This window comes from Thamnophis sirtalis, unplaced genomic scaffold, assembly GCF_051295495.1.
Source record: "Thamnophis sirtalis isolate CommonGarterSnake01/CBP01778 unplaced genomic scaffold, rThaSir2_p1.2 scaffold_6, whole genome shotgun sequence".
NCBI lineage: Eukaryota > Metazoa > Chordata > Lepidosauria > Squamata > Natricidae > Thamnophis > Thamnophis sirtalis.
In genome coordinates, this window is record NW_028261386.1 from 124,098,609 (window position 1) to 124,121,422 (window position 22,814).

At 42.6% G+C, this 22,814-nt stretch overlaps 1 protein-coding gene across 1 annotated transcript; it reads right to left on the reverse strand.

Moving 5' to 3' along the window:
- Positions 1-275: 275 nt before the first annotated feature.
- On the reverse strand, positions 276-19,916 carry LOC148045203 (collagen alpha-1(XIX) chain-like). Its single transcript, XM_087719046.1, has 5 exons — positions 19,710-19,916; positions 18,800-18,866; positions 15,741-15,869; positions 871-948; positions 276-775 (listed from the first exon to the last, which is right to left on the reverse strand). Exons 1-5 carry the CDS (start codon positions 19,914-19,916, stop codon positions 639-641), a joined length of 618 nt encoding a protein of 205 aa, XP_087575172.1. The 3' UTR covers positions 276-638.
- Positions 19,917-22,814: the final 2,898 nt, after the last annotated feature.

Here is a 22,814-nt window from a genome sequence, read left to right on the forward strand (position 1 = left end):
AATTCCACCATATTATAAACTATATTTGTCATTAAATCGATGGAACTGCAAGGAGACATCCAGTGAAAGAAAACTAAATATGGCTTCTGTGTTAATGGTAAAAGTAGGTGGCGCAGTGGTTAAATGCAGCACTGCAGTCTACTTCAACTGACTGTAGTTCTGCAGTTCGGCTGTTCAAATCTCACTGGCTCAGGGTTGACTCAGCCTTCCATCCTTCCGAGGTAGGTAAAATGAGGACCCGGATTGTTGTTGGGCAATATGCTGACTCTGTAAACTGCTTAGAGAGGGCTGAAACCCCTATGAAGCGGTATATAAGTCTAACTGCTAACTGCTAAAAAAACCCTCATAAACTGAAAAACCATTAAGAGGTCGACAGGCCATCATGATGTGCATTTTGCTAAAGAAAAATACAGTAAAAGTATAAACATGTGGAATGAACTCAAGAAAACCACATCTCAGTATTGGCTTAATTGGGACCCAAAATGTTCCACTGAGATGCTCTGTAAAATATACATAGACAGAAATTCACCAATAGTTTAAAACTTAAATTTCAAAATTTGATAGGGGGATGGGGCGGGGGGGGGGGAAGAAGTGAGGAAAAGATAACTGAGGAATTAAAATATATCCAAAATAGGTGTTCACTTCCCAGTTGTTCGGGATTGACTTTGAGAAACTTTATAATAGCAATCTTCTGGATTGCATCTTCCTGCAGGCCCAGGTAGTCCCTGCACACCTGGTTCTCCTGGCGCTCCACGTGGGCCTTGCATACCAGTAACTAAACAAACAAACAGATAAGAACCTGAAATTAGCCTTGTTAATTTTAGCCAGGGATCTAGCAGTGGGTCGTGACTTAGGAGGGGTTGCATTTACCTGTAGGACCAGGTGGGCCAGGATCACCTGGCAGGCCGATTCCAGGCTCACCTCTTTCACCTTTTTGTCCTCTGTAGCCTAGAGAAGATAAATACAAACAGAGTAAGAGTGCCCTGAAATGACACTGTTAATGTTTTTACTGTGTAAATATGTTTTATTTTCCATTTCATTTCGTACAGTCACATATATACTGTGCATAACCGGGGCCATATAACATTAAGCAATACAGCCATCCCTCTTGTCAACAATACCCCCCAAAATACAAACCCAATATACCACTTCGACCCTCCATACACCCTTTCTTTCACCCCCTCCAACTTTCCTTTCTCCCCTCCAACATTCCCCTCTCCTACTTCCCCTCCCCCTCTATCACTCCTCTCTCCCAATACACTCCCTCCCTTCCTTCTCGCCCTCCCTCCAATCCTCTCTCCCACCCTCTCTACCCCTCTTTCTTCTTTCCCTCTACTCCTCCCTTCGGTGTATTTCTACTATCTATCAGTATATTCAGCTTGTACTATTTTTATACTAGAATTAAAGAGCAACAGTATACAAGTGCAATCGTGTTACTTTAAAATCTAGCACATTTCCCCCCTCCCCCCCTCCCCCCTAAGACCCCACCTCCCTCCCCCCCCCGACTTCCCAGAGCCCGTACACGGTGTAGCTTTTTAACAAACACAGTCTAAAATATATTTAAACACTGTTAATGTTTTGTTAGACTCTTTCCACAAAGAACAGTTTAAAGTATTTTTCCCATGCAGGAAATTTAAGCAATATTCTGCATACTTCCTATACATAGAAAATTCCCAATGGAGAGGAGCAGAGGTTGACTAGGTATATTTAACCATTTCCTGGCATTAATTTTGCCTAATTTGGATTAAAGTGGCTTCAAAGACAGGAAGGTACAGTGAAAGGGAAAACAGTGGATTCTTTTTGTTAGTACTTGAAAATAAGTTTAATGGGGAATTGGCAGGGAATTGAACAACTTTGCGGTAAGTTTAGGATATCATTAAAAGTGCTGAGCACAGGGCGTATTATGATCTGACTTGCAACCTGAGATTGCAGCAGCAATGAACTGCCAAAAGAGTAGAGGGTAAAATATAGCTTTTGTTTAGACACAGGAAATTTAAGTTCAAGTATCTGTGCTTAGTTTACCAAGGAATGGATAATTACAGAATGATGTAGCCATTGCATGCTTTTAATGTGAAGGTTGCTGAAAAAATTCAAGGTTATTCGGATATTGTATTGAGTTGGTTCACACGCTGCATAAGTTCCCGATACACCATAAAAACATGATGGTTTAGAACAATATAACCACAGCATGGGCACAGGGATCTGAATTTAAGTTTGCACTAGTACAGAGACTACCTACATCAGCTTTCCTTTTATTTTTATTTTTTTAAATATACATCAACTTTCCTTGATCTGGCACCTTCCTGAGGTATTTCACGTTCACACTGGGTGAAAATTCTGGGAGTGACAATCCCAGCACTTCTGGACTGTGCTAAATTGGAAAAGGCTGCTCTATATGATCAGTGGACTATATGGAAAATAGGGTTCATGTGGAAATTTTTTTAAAACAGGCGGGGAAGTCGCTTCTCTGAGATATAAATAGTATTGTTTTTTTTTCCCCCTTGGGAATATTAGATTTCCATTTTGATAGACATAGAGGAAGTTAATCAAGATCTGGTAGTCCTGGGTGGATCTGTGGCCTTAAAAATAGTTGTTTCTGAGGAAATCAAAAAGGCCCTTCTGGCAGTTCCCTAAGACTGAAGTCCAGTTTTGAAGTTAATTATATGAATAGATTTCACCTTATGAAATTGTATAAGCAATTCTGAAAAAAAAAAGTTTCAGATGTCCTCAATGAAATCAAGAGAAAGCTTATAGACAATGGTGCATCTTTATAGTCACCCACATTATGAAGCTCTAATCAGACACTTGTAAGAGCTATAATTTCTTTGAGATACGAAGTGGTTTTGTGAAAAAGCAGGATTTGAAAACAAATTCCATCTTCTACTGCCAGAAAATGGGAAGGCTAATCAATGGTTCTGAAAATGGGCATTGGCTACTTACCTGATACGCCCTATCTCGGGACGTTGGATACATCATCCAGGCATGGGTATGACTCCGTCAGGATCCAATCGGATTGGGTCTACAAGCTTTAAAGGCACGCCCATGAGGCTCCTCCTCCCAGCTTAGACGAAGGCGTGACTTGTACACCGCTGTGTAAACAGTTTCAGATGATAGATATTATCTCTCCTCAAGGTAAGAACAGAGAAAATTCAAGGATTAAGGCATAAATAAAGGGTGAGGCTGGATGATGTCTCCACTGTCCCGAGAAAGGGCGTATCAGGTAAGTAACCAATGCCCATTCTCCTAGTAGGTGGAGACATCATCCAGGCATGGGACATACCAAAGCCCAATCTGTCCCATTGGAAGGGACCTGAATAGAATTTAAATAATCCTAAGTAGAGACCACTCGATGCAACACGCGCCGGCCGAAGAAGCGTCAGCTGAGGCATATCTGTCAAGCCTGTAGTGATGGATGAACGGAGATATAGTAGTCCACGTGGCCGCCCGGCAGATTTCCTCTAATGAAGCATGAGATGACCAGGCAGCAGAGGTGGCTGCGCTGCGGGTGGAGTGCGGCGTGATATTGGGCGAAACAGGCAGGGAGAGAGCGGAGTAGGCTCTAGAAATAGCAGCTCGTACCCAACGACCAATGTCAGAAGAAGAGGCCTTGGAGCCCTTCTTGCTTCCCGGCATGAATTTCACGAAAAGAGCCTCAGAGCATCTGAAAACAGCAGTTTGTTTAATATAAATGTGCAGAGCACGTCGCACATCAAGGTAATGCCGCTTATGCTCTAGTCGATGAGATGGTTGAGGACAAAAGTCGGGAAGCACCAGTTCCTGGGTTCTGTGGAATACAGAATTTGGACCACATCTACGTCCGGGGTGACAATGCTATCCCCAATGCTATCATACTCCTCTTGAAACCCAATCCCATCCTGCGGGTTCAAGGGGGAAGCAGGAATGGAAATATCCCCATCAGTGTCAGTAGAGAGATCCTCAGGAGGATTGACCACTATTTGAGGAGAAACCACTGGGGCAGAGAGAGGAGCAGTGCAATGCTTGGCCTTAGAGGTAGCCTTTCATGTGACAGAATCTGAGGTCTTGTCCCGGTCCGAACTAGAGGTAGTAATGCTTGAGGCTTCCTGAGATGGAACAGTCCTAGGGACCTTAGCCGGCTTGGCTGATGGTGGCTCAGAAGCAGAGGATCTCTTTTTGCTTCATGGTTCAGAGGGCAGAGAAGGAGGAACAATGGCTGGAGGAGATGGGACATCCCCTTGAGGGGTTGAGGCCTCGTTGGCTGACATTACTCATGGTTGGTTGGTAGCACACAAAATGACTGCCACAGTTTTCCCGCCCAAAGAAAATGGCCACCGGAGTAGACCAGGCCTGAGGAGAGGCTGAGGGAGCGAACCGACAAGGCGGCTGAATGCTCAACGGAATTTACCGCAAAAAATGGCCCCTGTGCAAGGAGAAGCACCTTCTGCGGTTAAAATGAGGAACGCTGCTGAGGCGGCAAGGAAGAGCGGCGGAGTGCGAAATGCCCTGAGCTCAAGCGGCTTTTGGGCGGCTGCAGTGATTCGAAGACTCTTCAGCTGGGGAGATCGTGACAATTGCAGGCTCTTCTGGTGGCACATCTGCAGCGATCGGCTCTTCGGGTGGCGTGGCTGCAGCAATCGGCAAATTGACAAAAGACTGAGGTAAAACCTTGTAGGCTACCACTAACGATCTCCGCAATGGTTTGGGCCGAGAGAGACCAAGCAAGAGCCTCTTGGAAGGCTACGAAGCCTTCAAAGTGACAATCCACAGCCAATTGAATTAAATTTGGAAAGGGAGCCAATTAGAAGAAATTTGGAAATTTTTAGCAAGAATTAAGTTTAAAATCGAATTATTTAGCAAGGAGAGATGCACAGACACAGCTAATCCAAGGATCGACTGAGTCTAAGCTGGGAGGAGGTGCCTTGTGGGCGTGCCTTTAAAGCTTGTAGACCTAGTCCGATTGGATCTTGACGGAGTCATACCCATGCCTGGATAATGTCTCCACCTACTAGGAGAAACTGTCAGGCATCAAAGGCATCCTCTTCTTGATGGACAAAAAGGTTTAAGATGCATTAAGGGAATTAAAGGACAAAGGATGAAGATAGATACAGCAGATAGCTGAGAGAAACCAATTCTGAATTGCTTATTTCCAAATGCAGTGTAAGTTCACATGGTTGAGTCACAGAATTTTAGATGGGTTGTCACAACAATACTAAAGAAGAAATATATTGAAAGAAATGATAACATGGGTCAGAAATGCATATTTGAACTAAAGTAAGTTGTGGATTTGAAAATGTCGAGGTCTGTTTCTACACCTTCTGCTTCCTAATTCTGTTTCTGACACTAAATAAGAGGTTCAAACTGAAAATTACTTTGAATATAAAGTAAGTGTGTGTGTGTGTGTGTGTCTGTGTGTGCGTGCAGTGGTGTATTAACCATTAAGCAGACTAAGCATGTGCTTAGGGCAGTGTTTCTCAACCTTGTCAACTTGAAGTCCTGTGGACTTCAACTCCCAGAATCCCCCAGCCAGCATAGCTGGCTGGGGAATTCTGGGAGTTGAAGTCCACAGGACTTCAAGTTGCCAAGGTTGAAAAACCCTGGCTTAGGGCACCAGGCCCAAGGGGGCACCAGAAAGTTGAGAAATAACCCCCTAAAATGAAGATTTGTACAATATGTACAAAGGTGGGGCACCAAGATTTGTCAGTGCTTAGGGCACCAGTGAACCTTAATCTGCTATTTTGTGTGTGTGTGTGTGTGTGTGTGTGTGTGTGTGTGTGTGTGTGTACACATCAAAGGGCCTAATTTAGGAGTGATTTAACTCGTTCACTGTTGTTCAAAGTGATGCTCCTGATCAAACAGCATGACCATAATTTGAAAGGAGACAAAGAAGTATGTTTCCTTCCAACATACTTCTCTGCTTCCTTCTGAATAAGGAAAACAAATGTATGTAGCAATATATTCAGAAAACACAGTTTGACTCTAATTGGGAAGCAGCATCCATGTAGATACAATAGGTTCACCGACAAAAGGGCGCCTGACAAAACCGCGGTGACAAAACCGCGAGTTCTAAACCGCACCGACAAATGAACACTGAAGTGTGCCAACAACAGCGCGCTCTAACCCTAACCCTAACCCTGAACCTGACCCTAACCCTTACCTTAACTTAAACCGCGCTTCTGTTGGCGCGCTTCTGTCGACACGCTGTTGTAGCACGTTGATGATGTTGCGGTTTTCGCGCCACGGTTTTGTTGGCACGCTTTTGTCGTGCGCGCATTTGTGGGGTCACGGGTACGATAGCATGCTGGATACTGACCAATAGAAGGCAGCAGACTCATCTACTGTCTGGCAAAACAGCCATGGTTTGCTTTATACTGCAATGTGCTCTACATGGGGCTGCCCTTGAAGAGCATCCGGCGGCTTCAGCTAGTCCAGAATGCGGCCGCGCGAGTGATTGTGGGTGCACCTCGGTTCGCCCACATAACACCTATCCTCCGCGAGCTGCACTGGCTACCTGTTGATCTCCGTGTGCGCTTCAAGGTGCTTCTTACTACCTACAAAGCCCTTCATGGTAGTGGATCTGTGTACTTGGGAGACCGCCTCCTGCCAATTACCTCCTCTCGACCCATAAGATCGCATAGATTAGGCCTCCTCCGAGTGCCATCTGCCAGCCAGTGCCGGCTGGCAACTACGCGGAGGAGAGCCTTTTCAGTAGCAGCTCCGACCCTCTGGAACGATCTCCCCGTGGAGATTCGTACCCTCACCACCCTTCAGACCTTCCGCACAGCCCTTAAGATCTGGCTATCCCGTCAGGCCTGGGGGTAAGACCATAGTCCGCCCCCACCCGAATGTTGTATGAATGTTGCTTGGTTTTAATTATACATTGTGTTTTTTGTTATTGTATGTCTTCCCCTTCCATACAAGTTGTTAGCCGCCCTGAGTCCCCTCAGGGAAAAGGGCAGCCTATAAATAAACTCAACTGAACTGAAACTGAAACTGATTGAGTAAACAGCATATATTTGAATTCATAATCATGCAAAGACATAAATCATGATTCACAAAGGACATAGTTCACATATTTGCTAAACCAAAAGGCTTAGAGGTGATAGGTGAATCCAGCCTGTGGCTCAAGAAAATGAGGAATTGCATCAAAAGCCTGTGGCTGATTTTTTTTTCTCAGCAAAACGAATCCTTGAGGTGCATGCATGCATGCCAGTGCTAAGATGAGATTAATGTTCTAGTGTTGTCAGATGAAGGGAATTAGAACAATACAATTATGATTAAATGTGATTTCAATTACTGTTACCTCAACAAAACAAACATGTCAGGAAGCATGCACACCGCTTAGAAAATGACATGTTTTAAAACAAACCAACTGACAGTGAAATGTGATAACTTCATCAATTAAAAAGTAATAAGAATCATTATCTTCATATATTATCTTGGAAACTATGTCCTGTTGACTAGAACTCCTAATGTCCTCCAATTACCATGATTAATTTAATAAACCCGTTAGTCGGAAAGGTACACAATTTATTTTAATCACTACACTTTCTAGCAAGAGCATCTGTTACAACTTGTTGCTTGTTATATCACCTTCCTTTATTTTACAATAAAAATCATTGCTCCAGGCCAACCCTACTGAGCTGTAAGAAGAATCTTCAGGAAGGATGAAAAAAAAAATCTAGATTTTGGCTACGGCCTAATTCTGCTTCACTTTTTTTAAAACAAAGGTGAGGTTTTGATTGTGCAGCCACATCTGCCATAGGCACACCTGGTCCTATACATTAAAATAAATCCCTTAGATATCCTCTTAGGTATCCATCACTTGAATATCTATATGTGTCATGGCTAAGGAAATAGCAATAGCAATAGCAGTTAGACTTATATACCGTTTCATAGGGCTTTCAGCCCACTCTAAGCGGTTTACAGAGTCGGCATATTGCCCCCACAACCTGGGTCCTCATTTTACCCACCTCGGAAGGATGGAAGGCTGAGTCAACCCTGAGCCGGTGAGATTTGAACCGCCGAGCTGCAGAACTAGCAGTCAGCTGAAGTGGCTGTAGTACTGCACCCTAACCACTGCGCCACCTCGGCTCTTTTAATAAAACAATAATTTGGAACCATAGGTAAACAAGAAATAAAGCAACCCAAAACATCTGCTGACATGAATATAAAAATCAATTCACAATTTGTGACTATGAACTCTAAAAAAAACAATAATCAGTCACATCCAAATTACATAAAATAGTTTCACGTTATTCAGCAGTAACAAAACATTCATGAAACATTTCATCAACAATTTGTAAAGCTTGGCTTTATTTTGCAGAGTCAAAACAGTAAGAAAAACACTTAAATATTGTAAGAGAATCCAAATATTCAAGAGCAATCCAAAACAAATATCTGTCATTAACACAGCAGTTTTAAATATGAGGTATATTTTAGTGATTATTAAACTTCCAGAGTTTAACTTCACATTCTACCTGAGTGACATTTTAAATTTATTGTTAGGTAAGCTCCCTGTTGGGAGAGCGAGTGCGTTCAGAGAAGCGTTGTGAGAGTTGTGTTGGAGAACACACAAACCAGCATACAAAGAGACTGCAGTTTAAATAGGCTTTTACTTTCGTGGAAATAAAAGTATCAGAGTCCATCAAACAGTACAAGTCATACACGGTAAACCTTAGCTGTGCCTTTCTCCCAAAACCTAAATATCTATGGTTAGCCTCATATCCTACAAAAAATAGCAGTAGACTTATATACCGCTTCATAGGGCTTTCAGCCCTCTCTAAGCGGTTTACAGAGAGTCAGCATATTGCCCCCAACAATCCGGGTCCTCATTTTACCCACCTCGGAAGGATGGAAGGCTGAGTCAACCCTGAGCCGGTGAGATTTGAACCGCTGAACTGCTGATCTAGCAGTAGCCTGCAGTGCTGCATTTAACCACTGCGCCACCTCGGCTCTTACTGTCGAGCTCTATGTTGCCCTTTCAGTCTCACTTGTGATGGTATATGCACCGATGCTGGGGCTCTGAATGTATGTATGTGCCATGGCCTGTAATGTTTGTCTCCTTCGTTCTACAAACCAGTTATGTTGTGGCCTATAAGGAGCAGAACCTTTGTGCTCGATTCCAGCTGTTATTAACATTGTTTGGAATTTATAATTGGTAAACTCTGTCCCATTATCAGTAACTACAGTAAGATCCTTGCACCCCTAACCCTTCAGAAAAAAAAAACTAGGGGTCTTCAAAACTGACAGCTTTAAGACTTGTGGACTTCAACTCCCAGAATTCCTCCTCCAGTCACGTTGGCTCAGGAACTCTGGCATTGAAGCATGCAAGCCTTAAAGCTGTCAAATTACAAGTTCCTTGCACCCCTAACCCTTTAGCAGTGGTGGGTTTCCAAAAATTTTGAAACCTCTTCTGTAGGTGTGGCCTGCTTTCCGGGTCCACTGGTGGAACCTCTTCTAACCGGTCCGGTAGATTTGACGAACCGGTTCTACCGAATAGGTGCGAACTGGTAGGAACCCACCTCTGGAACTAGTTAAGAACAAGGTTGTTAAAAAAAGGTCAGCCACTGAAACATGTTTTAGAAATCCATTCAGTTATCTGCTGCATTGAAAAAAACTTCTGTAGTAATTTATATCCATTATTTTCATTTTAACAAAAGCACATATGAATTGTCTGCAGATAGTCCTCTGTGAACAAATGCAATTGGCTATGGAATTTCCATCGCTAAGGAGTGCAGTAAGGTCTGATGCCACATGACAGTGTTGCCTAGCAATAGTAATTCTGGTGTTCCTGGTTGACAGCAAATTATTGTGAGTTGTTAAGCAAGGATCTGGGAGCCGTTTGCGACCTCCTGTTGGCTTCCCCAGTCACTTTGCTTGTCAGAAGCCAGCAGAGAAGGTTGCAAATGGCTGACTTTGGGATGCTTTGATGCAGAGGTGGGTTCCTACCAGTTCGCGCCTATTCGGTAGAACCGGTTCGTCAAATCTACCGAACCGGTTAGAAGAGGTTCCACCAGTGGACCCGGAAAGCAGGCCACACCTACAGAAGAGGTTCCAAATTTTTTTGAAACCCACCACTGGTCCTTGGATATGATTATTCTACACTATCATGCTCATATTTATAAAACTCAGTGCCTCTGTGAAAGGTAAGGATGACTACTGCGTTTGTGGCGCAATCAGAACATTGCGTATGTTGAAGTTGTTTTAACGCAAACCAAAGATGCCTTTTAAAAAACAAGTTTACATCATATTCTTATGCATGCCAGTGCTGTGTCTGAGGTAATTTAAGGTGGTTCTGATAAGTGTCGTCAGCATCTTCATATCCGGTCACATGGGCGGCAAGCCACTCCCATCCGGTCACATGGGCGGCAAGCCACTCCCACAAAGGAGGCCACACCCACAGAGTAGGTTCAAACAATTTTTGAAACCCACCACTGCTTTGATGGATGGAACTCCAAGGACTGACTGTAAGTACCAGTAATGCCGTTGGAAGTCTGAATGGTCACTAAATGTGTGGTTGTTAAATAAGGACCACTTGTGAGGAAAATTCTTTACATTTTCTCTACTTCCTCAGTTATATAAAAAACAGGGTCGATGCAATTACAGACTGCCACATGGTTATTATTATTTTTGAAACAAAACAGGAATTTCAGCTTTAAAAAGTCTTCTTCTTAACAAGACTATTATTTAGTTTTGCAAAACACTTTTTATTCATTGTCTCACTTAATAACTGAAGTTGTTCCTTTAATGTATGTTAGTGGTTGGTGGCTACTATTTTCTTGTCCATGTGTGTTGTGGGATAGGGAGATCATGCTTGAATACTGAAGCTAGTAAGTAAGAAAATGTTGGGCATACTACAAGTTCTGTTTTGGGAAATTAATATTTCCCAATTCTTTCTAGCTTCACCTTCCCTACTGGCTCCATTGCTCAAATGGTATAACTGAAAATAAGCAACACAACTATAATTCCAATTGGTTTAATCTAATATTATCATCACATAAGGAAATTCATTCATTCATTCATTCATTCATTCATTCATTCATTCATTCATTCATTCATTCATTCATTCATTCATTCATTCATTCATTCATTCATTGGGTTTCTATACCTCTCGCCTTACCAAAAAGACTCTAATTAAGAGATGCCCTGAAACATCCTACTGCTCAGCAAATTAGTGACCAAAATTGTTTTATTACTAATTTTAACCTTAAACCAACTGAGGCTTAAGACTTTCCTGTACAATTAGCAATAGCAATTAGACTTATATACCGCTTCATAGGGCTTTCAGCCTGCTCTAAGCGGTTTACAGAGTCAGCATATTGCCCCCAACAATCCAGGTCCTCATTTTACCCACCTCGGAAGGATGGAAGGCTGAGTCAACCCTGAGCCGGTGAGATTTGAACAGCCGACCTGCAGAACTGCAGTCAGCTAAAGTAGCCTGCAGTGCTGCATTTAACCACTGCGCCACCTCGGCATCAATTGAGTGATATTGCTCATCTCCCATCCCTGAGGCAGAAACAAAATCATTCTAATGTGCAATTTACCCCATTTGCAGATCAGGTTTCTGCCCCTATTCTTCATACTCTGAGTCACCATCAAATGGTGCTGTTTCAATTGTAAGAGATAAGGAACCAGACACTTCCTTGGCTTTCCTGCCCTCCATCTTAAGATCATGGAGCTAATGGGAAAAGCATCCATCAATCATGCCACTGTTGCAGGAACAGGAAGGGTGACTTCAGGATTCTTTCTATATTCTCTAGCTTCTTCCTGAGATTTTCCTCCAATTCCCCATTGTACTCTAACTGACTAACGAACCAAAAAGTCATGTAGGATGCTGAGTGGCAAGCAGCAGTTAGACTCAAGATTTCTCTCCCTTCCTTTTCCTTGTATAGCTAGTTCTCGGCTTATAACCATTTGTTTATCTCAAAGGTGTTTTTTTTTTTCAAAAGGCAACTGGACTTCGTTTTTCCTTGAAGATGTTTTGCTTCTCAAAAGTCTAGGTGCCTTCTGAAAAAGCACCTTTGGGACAACCATGACCTGGATGATTGAGAATCCCCATGGACATTTAACTATTTGGTTAGGGACTGTTCAAAGTTACAGTGGCATTGAAAAAAGTGAGTTATGACTGATTCTCATGCTCATAACCATTGTAGAATTCTCATGGTCACAGGATCAAAATTTGGATGCTTGGCAACCAGCATGCATTTACAAAGGTTGCCTTGTCCTAGGGTCATGTGATCACCATTTGCTAACTTCCCAGACAGCTTCTGATAAGCAAAGTCAGTGGGGGAAGCTGGATTCTCTTAACGACAGTGATCCACTTAACAAGTTCAGTAATTGGCTTAACAACCATGGTGAAAAAAAAGGTCATAAAACCAGGCACAAGTCACTTATCACCTTGCTTATCAGGAGAAATTCTGGTCCCAATTCTGGTTGCAGAATTGTTGAATAGTCAGAAGTTGCAGACTACCTCTATAGACAATGCATGTGCAAAAAATGTTCCATATTTTGTTAAGGAGCAATTGGAAAACACTATTTCATACATTCAGCCTTGCGAAAAGAGTTGAAGCAATTTCAATATTGCCAGTGTAGCGCTACTACAAAACGTCTGATGGGCCAGAATTTGAATTTACTGCTTCTAGTCACTTTCAATATCCTGTGGAGAATCTAAATAAATGACAAGCCATGTTATGAACTGCGGGCAGATGTGTCAAACTCTTTTGTAACCATCTTGAACTTGGCAGCTCAAATTGGATAGTTCTACAATCGTATTGTTGAGTATCCAAAATGGGAGAGGTGAGCAAAGAAAAATTAGTTAGAAGCTACAGAACATCTAATGAGGGAGTGGAGGATGGATAGAGGGGCTGGCAAGTAATAATCCGGTTAATTGGTGCTTTGTAAGCAGTTGTGTGAATGGGAATGCCCCTCAGGAGACATTTTGGAATAGTAATAAATGCTCAATATTCCCAATATGCCATTTAGCCTCAAAGACTCCTTCTAGAAGAGTGAATGGAGTAGTGTGCATTTAAAGAAAGGAACATTGATGGTAAATGTATTTTTCTGAGAAGCAGATCTTACAAGCGAGATCTTTTTGGAAGTAAATGAACCCGATTTAACTGAATTTTCAACTGCAGCATTAGCTCTGAATTACTGAAATGTTTATTGTGTGAGGGTAACTGGATATAATTCAAAGTACACACTTTGTTCAACATTTTAAAGCATGGATGATTTAGGGTTGGTAAAGGGGGATAATATGCTATACTCAGCGATATTCTGCGATAATTTCCTTACAACCATAACACTAAAAGCAGCTTTCATTATTTCTGTCACTAGAAGCATTGTTTCTAGTCCTTCACATGCCAGTGGGACATCATTCACATTACCGTATATACTCGAGTATAGGCCGACCCGAATATAAGCCGAGGCACCTAATTTTACCACAAAAAACTGGAAAAGTTATTGACTCGAGTATAAGCCTAGGGTGGGAAATGCAGCAGCTACCGGTAAATTTCAAAAATAAAAATAGATACCAATAATGTTTTTGAATATTTATTTCAAAGAAAAACAGTAAACTAGCGGTGTATTCAATGAAATACTTCACTCACCTCATGATGCTGATGTCCCGCTGTGATGATGATGTCCCGTGCAGCCGCGGGAGCGATGTCCCGCCTCCTATGACACACGGCACAGTGATTCCTATCATTGGATCACTGTACCAGAGGAGGTGGGACATCGCTATGTGGCTGCTTGCCATAACAAGGAGGAGGTGGGACATCGTTGCAGAGCGGCAGGAGGGGGAGGAAGGGGAATCGTAAGACAGCCCTGCATTACATTAGAACGTGAGGAGGGGGGATGGTGCGGTGCGCGCTGCGCGGCAAACTGACACAGAGGGAGGGGAAACTCACAGGGGCACTGGGCCATTCATGAGTGTCACCCAGCGGCATGGCCCCGCCCCTTTTTCTCCTCCATTTTGGGCAAATTTTTCACTGACTCGAGTAAAAGCCGAGGCGGCTTTTTTCAGCCCAAAAAGTGGGCTGAAAAACTAGGCTTATACTCGAGTATATACAGTATATCTTCGCTTGCTGGTTTTCGGTTTTTTTTTTTTTTAACAAACATCTTTAACTATTCACTCTGTGCATCCTGGTTAAACAATCTCAGCAACAGAGTTTTTCAAGTCGATTATTTACAGGAATTTGCATATTTCATTGAGGAGCAAGCCATATTCTGAGAAACCTCTAGTCCTCTGTAACAATGCTTGATCTTTTCATTCTGCTTCTTCTCATTCTGAGCTCTTCCTCAGCCTCTAAGCCATTGTTCTTCTCCTTATAGCTTTGTGTTCCGCCCTTCTTCAGTTTTGCTTTCATATTCTTCATTCCAGTCTGACTTGCTCTGACTCCAGAGCAGACCAAACTAACAAAAAATAATAATTAAAAAATTCCTATACTTATATAGGCTTTATATCTGCTACCCCAATCATAGTTTTACAATGTGAGCTCTCAAATGGCAATAGGGTCTGTTTTCACTGATTCACTGAGACTAATGAAACATGATACTGAATAACTACAAGCATTCCTTTTCTCCCCAGTTAACCAATGTGTCGCTTTACAGAATTTCTTGCTAAATTTCTTGCACAAATTTAATTACAAGAATATATGTATGTAGTTAAATTTACTGGAAAAGTCATAAATTGTAACATTTACAGTTTTTCATTTTGGCCCCACTTTAATTTGTATATATTTTATAACCCATTGGGTCCCTAAGATCAGAAATTCAAATAGGTGATTATGGGATAATCCTCTTATTACTAATATTCAGGCACCAATTATCCAGTTAGAATAATTGTAGATTAATAAAAGGAGTATGTCAGTATCCTGATGTGATTATTCAGTTATTAATTACATTGCAGTATTAATTAATACTGCAATGTGCTCTACATGGGGTTGCCCTTGAAGTGCATCCAGCGACTGCAGTTAGTCCAGAATGCAGCCGCGCGAGTGATTGTGGGCGCACCGCGGTTCGCCCACATTACACCCATCCTCCGCGAGCTGCACTGGCTACCTGTCGATCTCCGGGTGCGCTTCAGGGTATTGATGACCACCTTTAAAGCCCTCCATGGTAGTGGATCTGGGTACTTGAGAGACCGCCTTCTGCCGATTACCTCCCTTCGACCGATTAGATCGCACAGACTGGGCCTCCTCCGGATCCCATCTGCCAGTCAATGTCGACTGGCGACTACACGGAGGAGAGCCTTTTCTGTTGCAGCTCCGACCCTGTGGAACGACCTCCCCGTCGAGATTCGTACCCTCACCACCATCCAGACCTTCCGCACGGCCCTTAAGACCTGGCTCTCCCAGCAGGTCTGGGGATAGGTTCTTAAATTACCTGCCCGAGTGTTGACTGTTGAATGCAAGTTGGTGTTTTATTATTTTATTTTGTTCACTCACTGTTTGTCTTTTATTATTGCACCCCCTTCCCTGTGATTGTAAGCCGCCCTGAGTCCCCTCAGGGAGAAGGGCGGCCTATAAATCCTAATAAAATGTAAATGTAAAATTAAGATTATGCACTAATCAGAAGTGTTTAATATGCAACAAACCAGACTCCTAAACAAATGTTGATATATTGGTCTAGTCTAGAAAATGCTAGTATGAATTTAAAAGTTAATTGTTAGAAAGCTACTACCTGTATAGTTTTACATAACTCTGAAGATGTTTGAATCCTTTAAAAACAAAATATGCATATGGGAATGAGATTGGAAGCCCTACCTGGCGGTCCAGATTCCCCAGGTGGCCCAGGAAATCCATCTTTCCCCGGAAGACCTGGCTTCCCATGAGTTTGGGAAGCTAGCATAGCAGCAGGCAACTTCAGCTGAGACACAAACTGAGTCATCCTCTCTTCATTTATTAAAAAAAGCAACAAGGACAATAAAATAGCATTAAACGTCTTTTCAATATTTGGAAAAAAATATTAGCATCCATAACTACAGTATTACGGTTTATAATTCTTCCAATTATAAGTGGTCATTAAAGTGGTCATTTCTTCTTCTTTTTTCACTTCTCCATTTCTTCCTGGCTTGCTTTCTGATTTTTCTTGACCTGTGTATTTCAGTTTGGCAATATGTTACCTTTTTACGTGACCCGATAAATGCGCGCACGACAAAAGCGCGCCGACAAAACCGCATCGCTAAAACCGTGATGTCATCAACGCGCCGACAACAGCGCGCCGACAGAAGCGCGATTTAAGTTAAGGTAAGGGTTAGGTTTAGGGTTAGGTTTAGGGTTAGGGTTAGAGCGCGCTTCTGTCGGCGCGCTGTTGTCGGCCCGCTTCAGCGCTCATTCGTCGGCGCGGTTTAGAACTTGCGGTTTTGTCACTGCGGTTTAATTGTGCGCATTTTTGTTGGGCGCCCTTTTGTCGATGAACCACCTTTTTAATGTGTTTAATTGCCATGGGTGAAGGGCCTACAAGATAAGTTTTATTATTTATAATTTTTAGCCTTTTAAGTAGGCTGCTGTTGGGTGGTGATGGAGTCTCCTTGGCCTGAAACTACCTTCCAGAAGCATGAAAGGAAATAGATAAAACTATGTCATTCCAAGGGAGTCTTGGGCACTTCTCCCATATCCCCATTCAGCTTTTCATTTCTGCCTCATCACTTATTTGACCTCCCAGCTTGTGTGCTTTAATAAAATGATGGGGAAAGTTGGCTGGGATATGAGAAGTGTGACCCGACAAATGCGCGCATGACAAAAGCGTGCCGACAAAACTGCGACGAGAAATCTGCGAGGTCAATATAGTGCCCACAACAGCGCACTGACAAAACTGCTCACACAAAAGCGTGATTAGGGTTAAGGTAAGGGTTAGGGTTAGGTTCAGGGTTAGATTTAGAGTTAGGTTTAGGGTTAGGTTTAGGGTTATTACATTGTTTTGGCGTTGTTTGTTGAAGGCGCGCTTTTGTCGGTGCGCTGTTGTGGGTGCGCTGTTGTGGGCGCTATATTGACCTCATGGGTTTTTTTGCCGTGGTTTTGTCGGCACGCTTTTGTCGTGCACGCATTTGTTGGTGAACCATGAGAAGTACACACAATCTCTCTCTGCAATTAGCCCAGTCTGAATTGAAACCTATTCCTTTGTCAGGTACAAATGGAAGAAAACTGGGCCCTGTAATGTTTCAAAATCTTTGGGATGTGAGAATTTTGTGTGCAATAATTACGCTTGCATTTTTATAACACCACAGTAATCATAACATTTGATACAAAATGTTGCATGGAAGATATGTCTGTTAACTAGCATCAACTCTTCTTAGAAAACTATCATGTATCTTAGGTATTCTTTAATTCAAAGAACGTGCTCTACATGGGGCAGCCCTTGAAGAGCATTCGGAGACTTCAGCTTGTCCAGAATGCAGCTGCGCGAGCGATTGTGGGTGTACCTTGGTACACCCACATTATACCTATCCTCCGCGAGCTGCACTGGCTGCCTATTGGTCTTCGGATACCCTTCAAGGCGCTAGTCGTCACTTACAAAGCCCTTCATGGTATTGGACCTGGGTACTTGAGAGACCGCCTACTGCCAATAGACCAATTAGATCCCACAGATTAGGCCTCCTCCGAATTCCATCTACTGGCCAATGCCGACTGGCGACCACCCGGAGGAGAGCCTTCTCTGTGGCTGCTCCAGCCCTTTGGAACGAGCTCCCCGTGGAGATTCGGATCCTCACCATCCTCCAGGCCTTCCGCAAAGCCCTTAAAACCTGGCTGTTCCAACAGGCCTGGGGCTAATGAGTTTTTTGTCCCACCTCGAATGGTATGGTTGTTGAGTGTTTTAAATTGTGGTACTGTTTTGTTCGTGTTCTTTTTTCTTATTTGTACCCCCCCCCCCCCGACTTGGTTGTGAGCTGCCCTGAGTCCCCTCCGGGGAATAGGGCAGCATAGAAATATAATAAACTCAAACTCAACTCAAAAAGACATTCTTTAGGAAACCTCTGTGAGTGCCTAAGAGAAGGATAATTTTGTTTCATTTTGTTTATTCTGTGACTTTTTTTGTCTCAGTCAGCAAAGAGAAAGAAAATGCTGAGAAAAATTGCAGATTGCACAGGCTAGTTAACCCCTGCATAATATTGATTGAAGAGCAGACTGGTATCAAAGATTTGGTGAGGAAGCTGGCAATATATTTTCCTCCACTTTATTAAGTTTGTGTAACCCCAGAAACTGACACTGATCTCTATGTAGTTTGAACTGCCTTTGGTGTGCATAATTTCACTTTAGAAGAGGAAAGAGAAGAAAGTCATAAGGGGGGTCTTCTTTTATTTGATTTTACTGCTTCACTTGACCCGGAGGGTTTTGCACATTAAGAACATGCTAATGTCATGCACCAGAGTTGCACAATATTTGCAAAACCAAGATTAAGACAGACCACCAAGAGCTTAAAAATCACTTTTTTTTTACTTTGTCCAGCACTGCAAGAATTTTTTTCCAATTAACTTCTGCCTAGATACAATTCATCGTATTTTGGAGGATGTAAGATGGATATATAAAGGTGCTATAGATTTCATTGCTATCTTCCTTCCAACAGGTAAGTATCCTTTGTGATTCCAGTACACATTCAAAAAGCAGATTGTTAGTTAAAGGTATTTTGAATGTCAAACCATTATTTGCGATTGCAATAGGTGACTTGGAAGGAACTTGCCTGCCTTAAGCCTTTTAAATGTATTTGTATAAATGATGCAGCTCAGTGAAATTGTTTCAAATGTTACGTATCCAATAGATCTATAATGCACAATTGGGAGCAAGTATTTACAATGGAGATATGAGTACGTTTGCCATTTCCTTACCTTCAAAAACTCTAAGAACCTCCTGTCTGACATATTTTTTCATTTCCTCAAATGAAATTGAATCAGCCTGAAGAAATAAAAAAATGAAAGAGATTAAGAAAAGATGGCTTGGGCCACAAGCTCATCAAAACAAATAAAATTGTCTTCCTGTTTCTATTAAAAGCTCTGCAACAATAAAAGTTATAAATAGAATTCATGTAATGAAAATCTGCTAGCATCACTACCATCATAACCATAACCACCTGTCACCATATAATCAATGCTACTGCCTAGAAATACTTGTTTCTCAATGATTCTTTTAGAGTTTTATCCAACCAATGCAACCAATTCCAACTGCAATTTCTAAATATAATAATTGGATTTTCTTCTGGTGCAGAAAACATATACAAGCTGTTGTTTAATCTTTAACATAGACTTAGAGCAGAAACCCATTTCATTATCTTTGCTCATGTTATGTCCTTCCCATTCGTGACCCGACAAATGCGCGAACGTCAAAAGCGCGCCGACAAAACCGCGGCGCTAAAACCGTGATGTCAAAAGCGCGCCGACAACAGCGTGCCGACAAAAGCGCGGCGACAGAAGCGCGATTTAAGTTAAGGTAAGGTTTAGGGTTAGGTTTAGGGTTAGGTTTAGGTTTAGGGTTAGGGTTAGGTTTAGGGTTTGGTTTAGGGTTAGGGTTAGAGTGCGCTTCTGTCAGCGCGCTGTTGTCAGCGCGCTTCAGCGCTCATTCGTCGGCGCGGTTTTGTCACCGCGGTTTAGTCAGGCGCGCTTTTGTCATTCGCGCATTTGTGGTGGAACCCTTCCCATTAAATAATGCCATTTTGCCCTCTGTAGCTTTACCCTCTCCAAAATGTTAGGTGTAGCACATAGTCAAAGAAGGGAGTTGTCTACCACCTGCCCTTCACCTTACCAGTATTCCTGGAATTCCTGGGACACCTGGAGGGCCCTTTGGACCTGGAGGCCCTGAACTTCCTTTTTGCCCTGCAGATCCAGTAGGTCCTAGCGGTCCTTGGTCTCCTGGTAAGCCAGGCTTCCCCCTTTCACCTTGTGGGCCCCTGTCTCCTGGTATACCTTGATCACCCTGTTGAAACAAATAATACTTTGCTTGAGCTTTCATTTACCGTATTTTTCAGAGTATAAGACGTACTCTTCCCCCCCCTGCAAAATGGGTGGAAATGTCTGTGCGCCTTATACAGCAAACATTGTCGAAGTCCCTGCCTACCTGCCAGCCCCCACCCTTTGGCCATTTTTGGCTTCATTGCATTTTTGCCTTCCGCACACTGCATTTTAGACCTGTTCCAGGCTGTGGAGATCACCACAACACATTGCCGCCAATCGCTGCTTCCATGTGTTGCATTTTTGGCCTCTGCGTGTTGTATTTTCGGCCTCTCCACTCCCCATTTTTGGCCTCTGCACATTCCGTCTTTGGCTGGTTCCAGGCAGCAAGGATCCCCACCACTGATCCCCCTGCCTGGAACCAACCGGAGCATGTGGAGGCCAAAAACATGACGTGTGGAAACAAAAAATGTGATGTGCAGAGGCGGCAATGGGCTATGGCGATCCCTGCAGCCTGGAACAGCTGATTGGTGGTATTGTGGGAGGCCTATCCAACCGCCAATCAGCTGCTCATGCTGAATCAGACTGTGATAATGTGCTGAAGCTGACCCGGCTATTTGCTGTTTGCTGCAAGGATGCTAGCCAGATTACTACCATTGGATGCTGGTAGGTAGAAGCAGAATTTTTTTCTTCCTCCCCAAAAACTAATGTGCATCTTATACTCCGGAGCGTCTTGTATTCCTAAAAATATGATATCTTAAATCTCTTGAAATTGAAAATATTAAAGACAATTAGAAGGGTATAGTCCTTTGTATTTCCAGCCAAAAACATGTCTTAGATAAAGTGACCAGATTTTAAGATGGGTAAAGCGGGACACCATTGACGGGGTGGGTGGGTGGGGGCTCAGAGCACCTGAGCTGTAAAAAAAAAAAGAGGGTTGTAAAACCATGAAGCGTTATCCCTGCCGCCGCTGCCGCCTCCTCCGCTGTGCTTTTGAGGAGCTTCCGATGACCGAGCCTCCTCCTTGCCACACTGCTGCCACCGGAAAGCCCCCCCGCCCAAGGCCGCTGGATGGCTGTCGTAAAAATGTCACGCGTCGGTGTGCATGCACAGGAGGGGAGGGAGTCTCGCCCCTCATTGGCCCTGTGAGCAAGCCGAGCAGAGGGAAGGAAACCCCTGCCCTCTAAAGGCCACATTGGGAACGACACTTCAGAGAAATAAAATCTTTTTTTTTAAACCACAGAGAGAAGGCCATGAAAACTGCAACTTGTGAACAAAACAACCAGAAAATCCCATAAACTTCTACTTTCCTATCAGCTGTCAGATTTTAGCACTGCAAAAGAAAGAAAATATAAGAATATAGAAGTTTGAAGGACATGATGCAAAGAAAGGAAGATCCATAGGAATTCCTATTCTTCTAATTACAGATTTTTTAAAAAAATACAGCAAATGCTTAAAAGAGATCCTTCTTACTTAGTTTATCTTCTGAATTTTGGATAAAATAGGATGGGGGATACAACAAACCCCCTTCCCCTCAAACTGCTTTCCTCTTTATGCAAATAAGTTTCCCTTGACAATGCCCCTAATGTCTTTATCATAAGGGCTGTAAAGACAGTGTTGGTAAACAATTGATAACTATATAAATCAGCCTTCTTCAAGCTCGTGTCCTCCAAATATACTAGAATTACAAAAAAATATCAAAAAAATATCCTGTAAACCAGGATATGCTTGCTGCAAGTTTTGAGAGCTGAATTCCCAATCCATCTGGAGGATAATGCTTTGCAGTGGTGGAATTCAAATAATTTAACAATCGGTTCTCTGCCCTAATGGCCAGCTGGGTAGGTGGGGCTCGATGGCCATGTGACTGGGTGGGCGCAGTCAACTCAATGTCACTGACGTCAATGGGCGCTTCACCTTAGCTGTTACAATGTAATAAGGGTTAACCGGAGAGGCAGTTTCTGTAAGCAGGGCAGTAAAGATATGGCTAGAAACAACACCAGGATGTTTCCTTCCTGCCTTCCTTACAGGATTAGCCCTGTAAAGTGGAAAAAACAAAAGGAGATTTCTTCCAACAACCGGTTCTCTGAACTGCTTAGAAAGTTATCAACCGGTTCTCCCGAATAGGTGCGAACTGGCTGAATCCCACCACTGATGCTTTGTCTACAGTAATATTACTGCCTGCTTATGTGAGTGTTGGCTGTTGGAGAGAATGCATTCTAGCCTTTTTGTTTCCTTCTTAGCTTTTTTAACTGCCTCTTTTGAATGGTGGGTGAGCAGTAAGCTGAAATGAACAGGATGACACTTAATAGGAAAAAATGTGGGAGCAAATATATGATGGGGAAGATCTGCCTTGACAGTAATAAACATGAAAGGGATAGATCACCCATTGTACTGCAGCTGCTAAAAATCTAATACTATTTGGAGATGCCTTAATAGGAGTATGGAATTCAGAGCATGGGAAGTGATCATCCCATTGTAAGTCATATGCCACTTAATATACTGCATTCAGTTCAGATTGCTTTGGTCACAAACTTGGGATTAATTCATTAAGACTTCTAAATAACCTGCCATTTTAATTTGTTTGATTTCCGTTGTATTAATAATTCATCGCAAGCTATAATACTTCAGTTTATATGCATTTATACCTTACGAGTACGCATGTAAATTGCAACGAATAAGCTGGATAAATAATATGATGATTGGCAAAGTAACTTACGCGTTCTCCTTTTGGGCCTCTATCACCAGCTTTACCCATTAAACCCTATAAAAATGGAAAGTATTGCTAAATATATATATTCTTGCTGACAAAGGCCAAAAGCACAATTATATTATGCATACATAAATACGTTTTCTTACCTGAGGACCAGGCAATCCATCTTTCCCATTCAAGCCCTAAGGAAAAAGAAACATAATGATCCTCATATTACCAAATGTCTGAATTTTGCTATCTATATCTTAA

What these genes read in the sequence shown, in the direction of transcription:
- LOC148045203 (XM_087719046.1), bottom strand. Translation starts at nt 19,916, where the DNA reads ATGAAAGCTCAAGCAAAGTATTATTTGTTTCAACAGGGTGATCAAGGT. An exon ending in GGTTCTTAGAGTTTTTGAAG is followed by an intron (nt 15,870 to 18,799) that starts GTAAGGAAATGG and finishes TAATAAATGAAG; the next exon opens with AGAGGATGACTCAGTTTGTG. An exon ending in TGGCCCACCTGGTCCTACAG is followed by an intron (nt 776 to 870) that starts GTAAATGCAACC and finishes TTGTTTGTTTAG; the next exon opens with TTACTGGTATGCAAGGCCCA.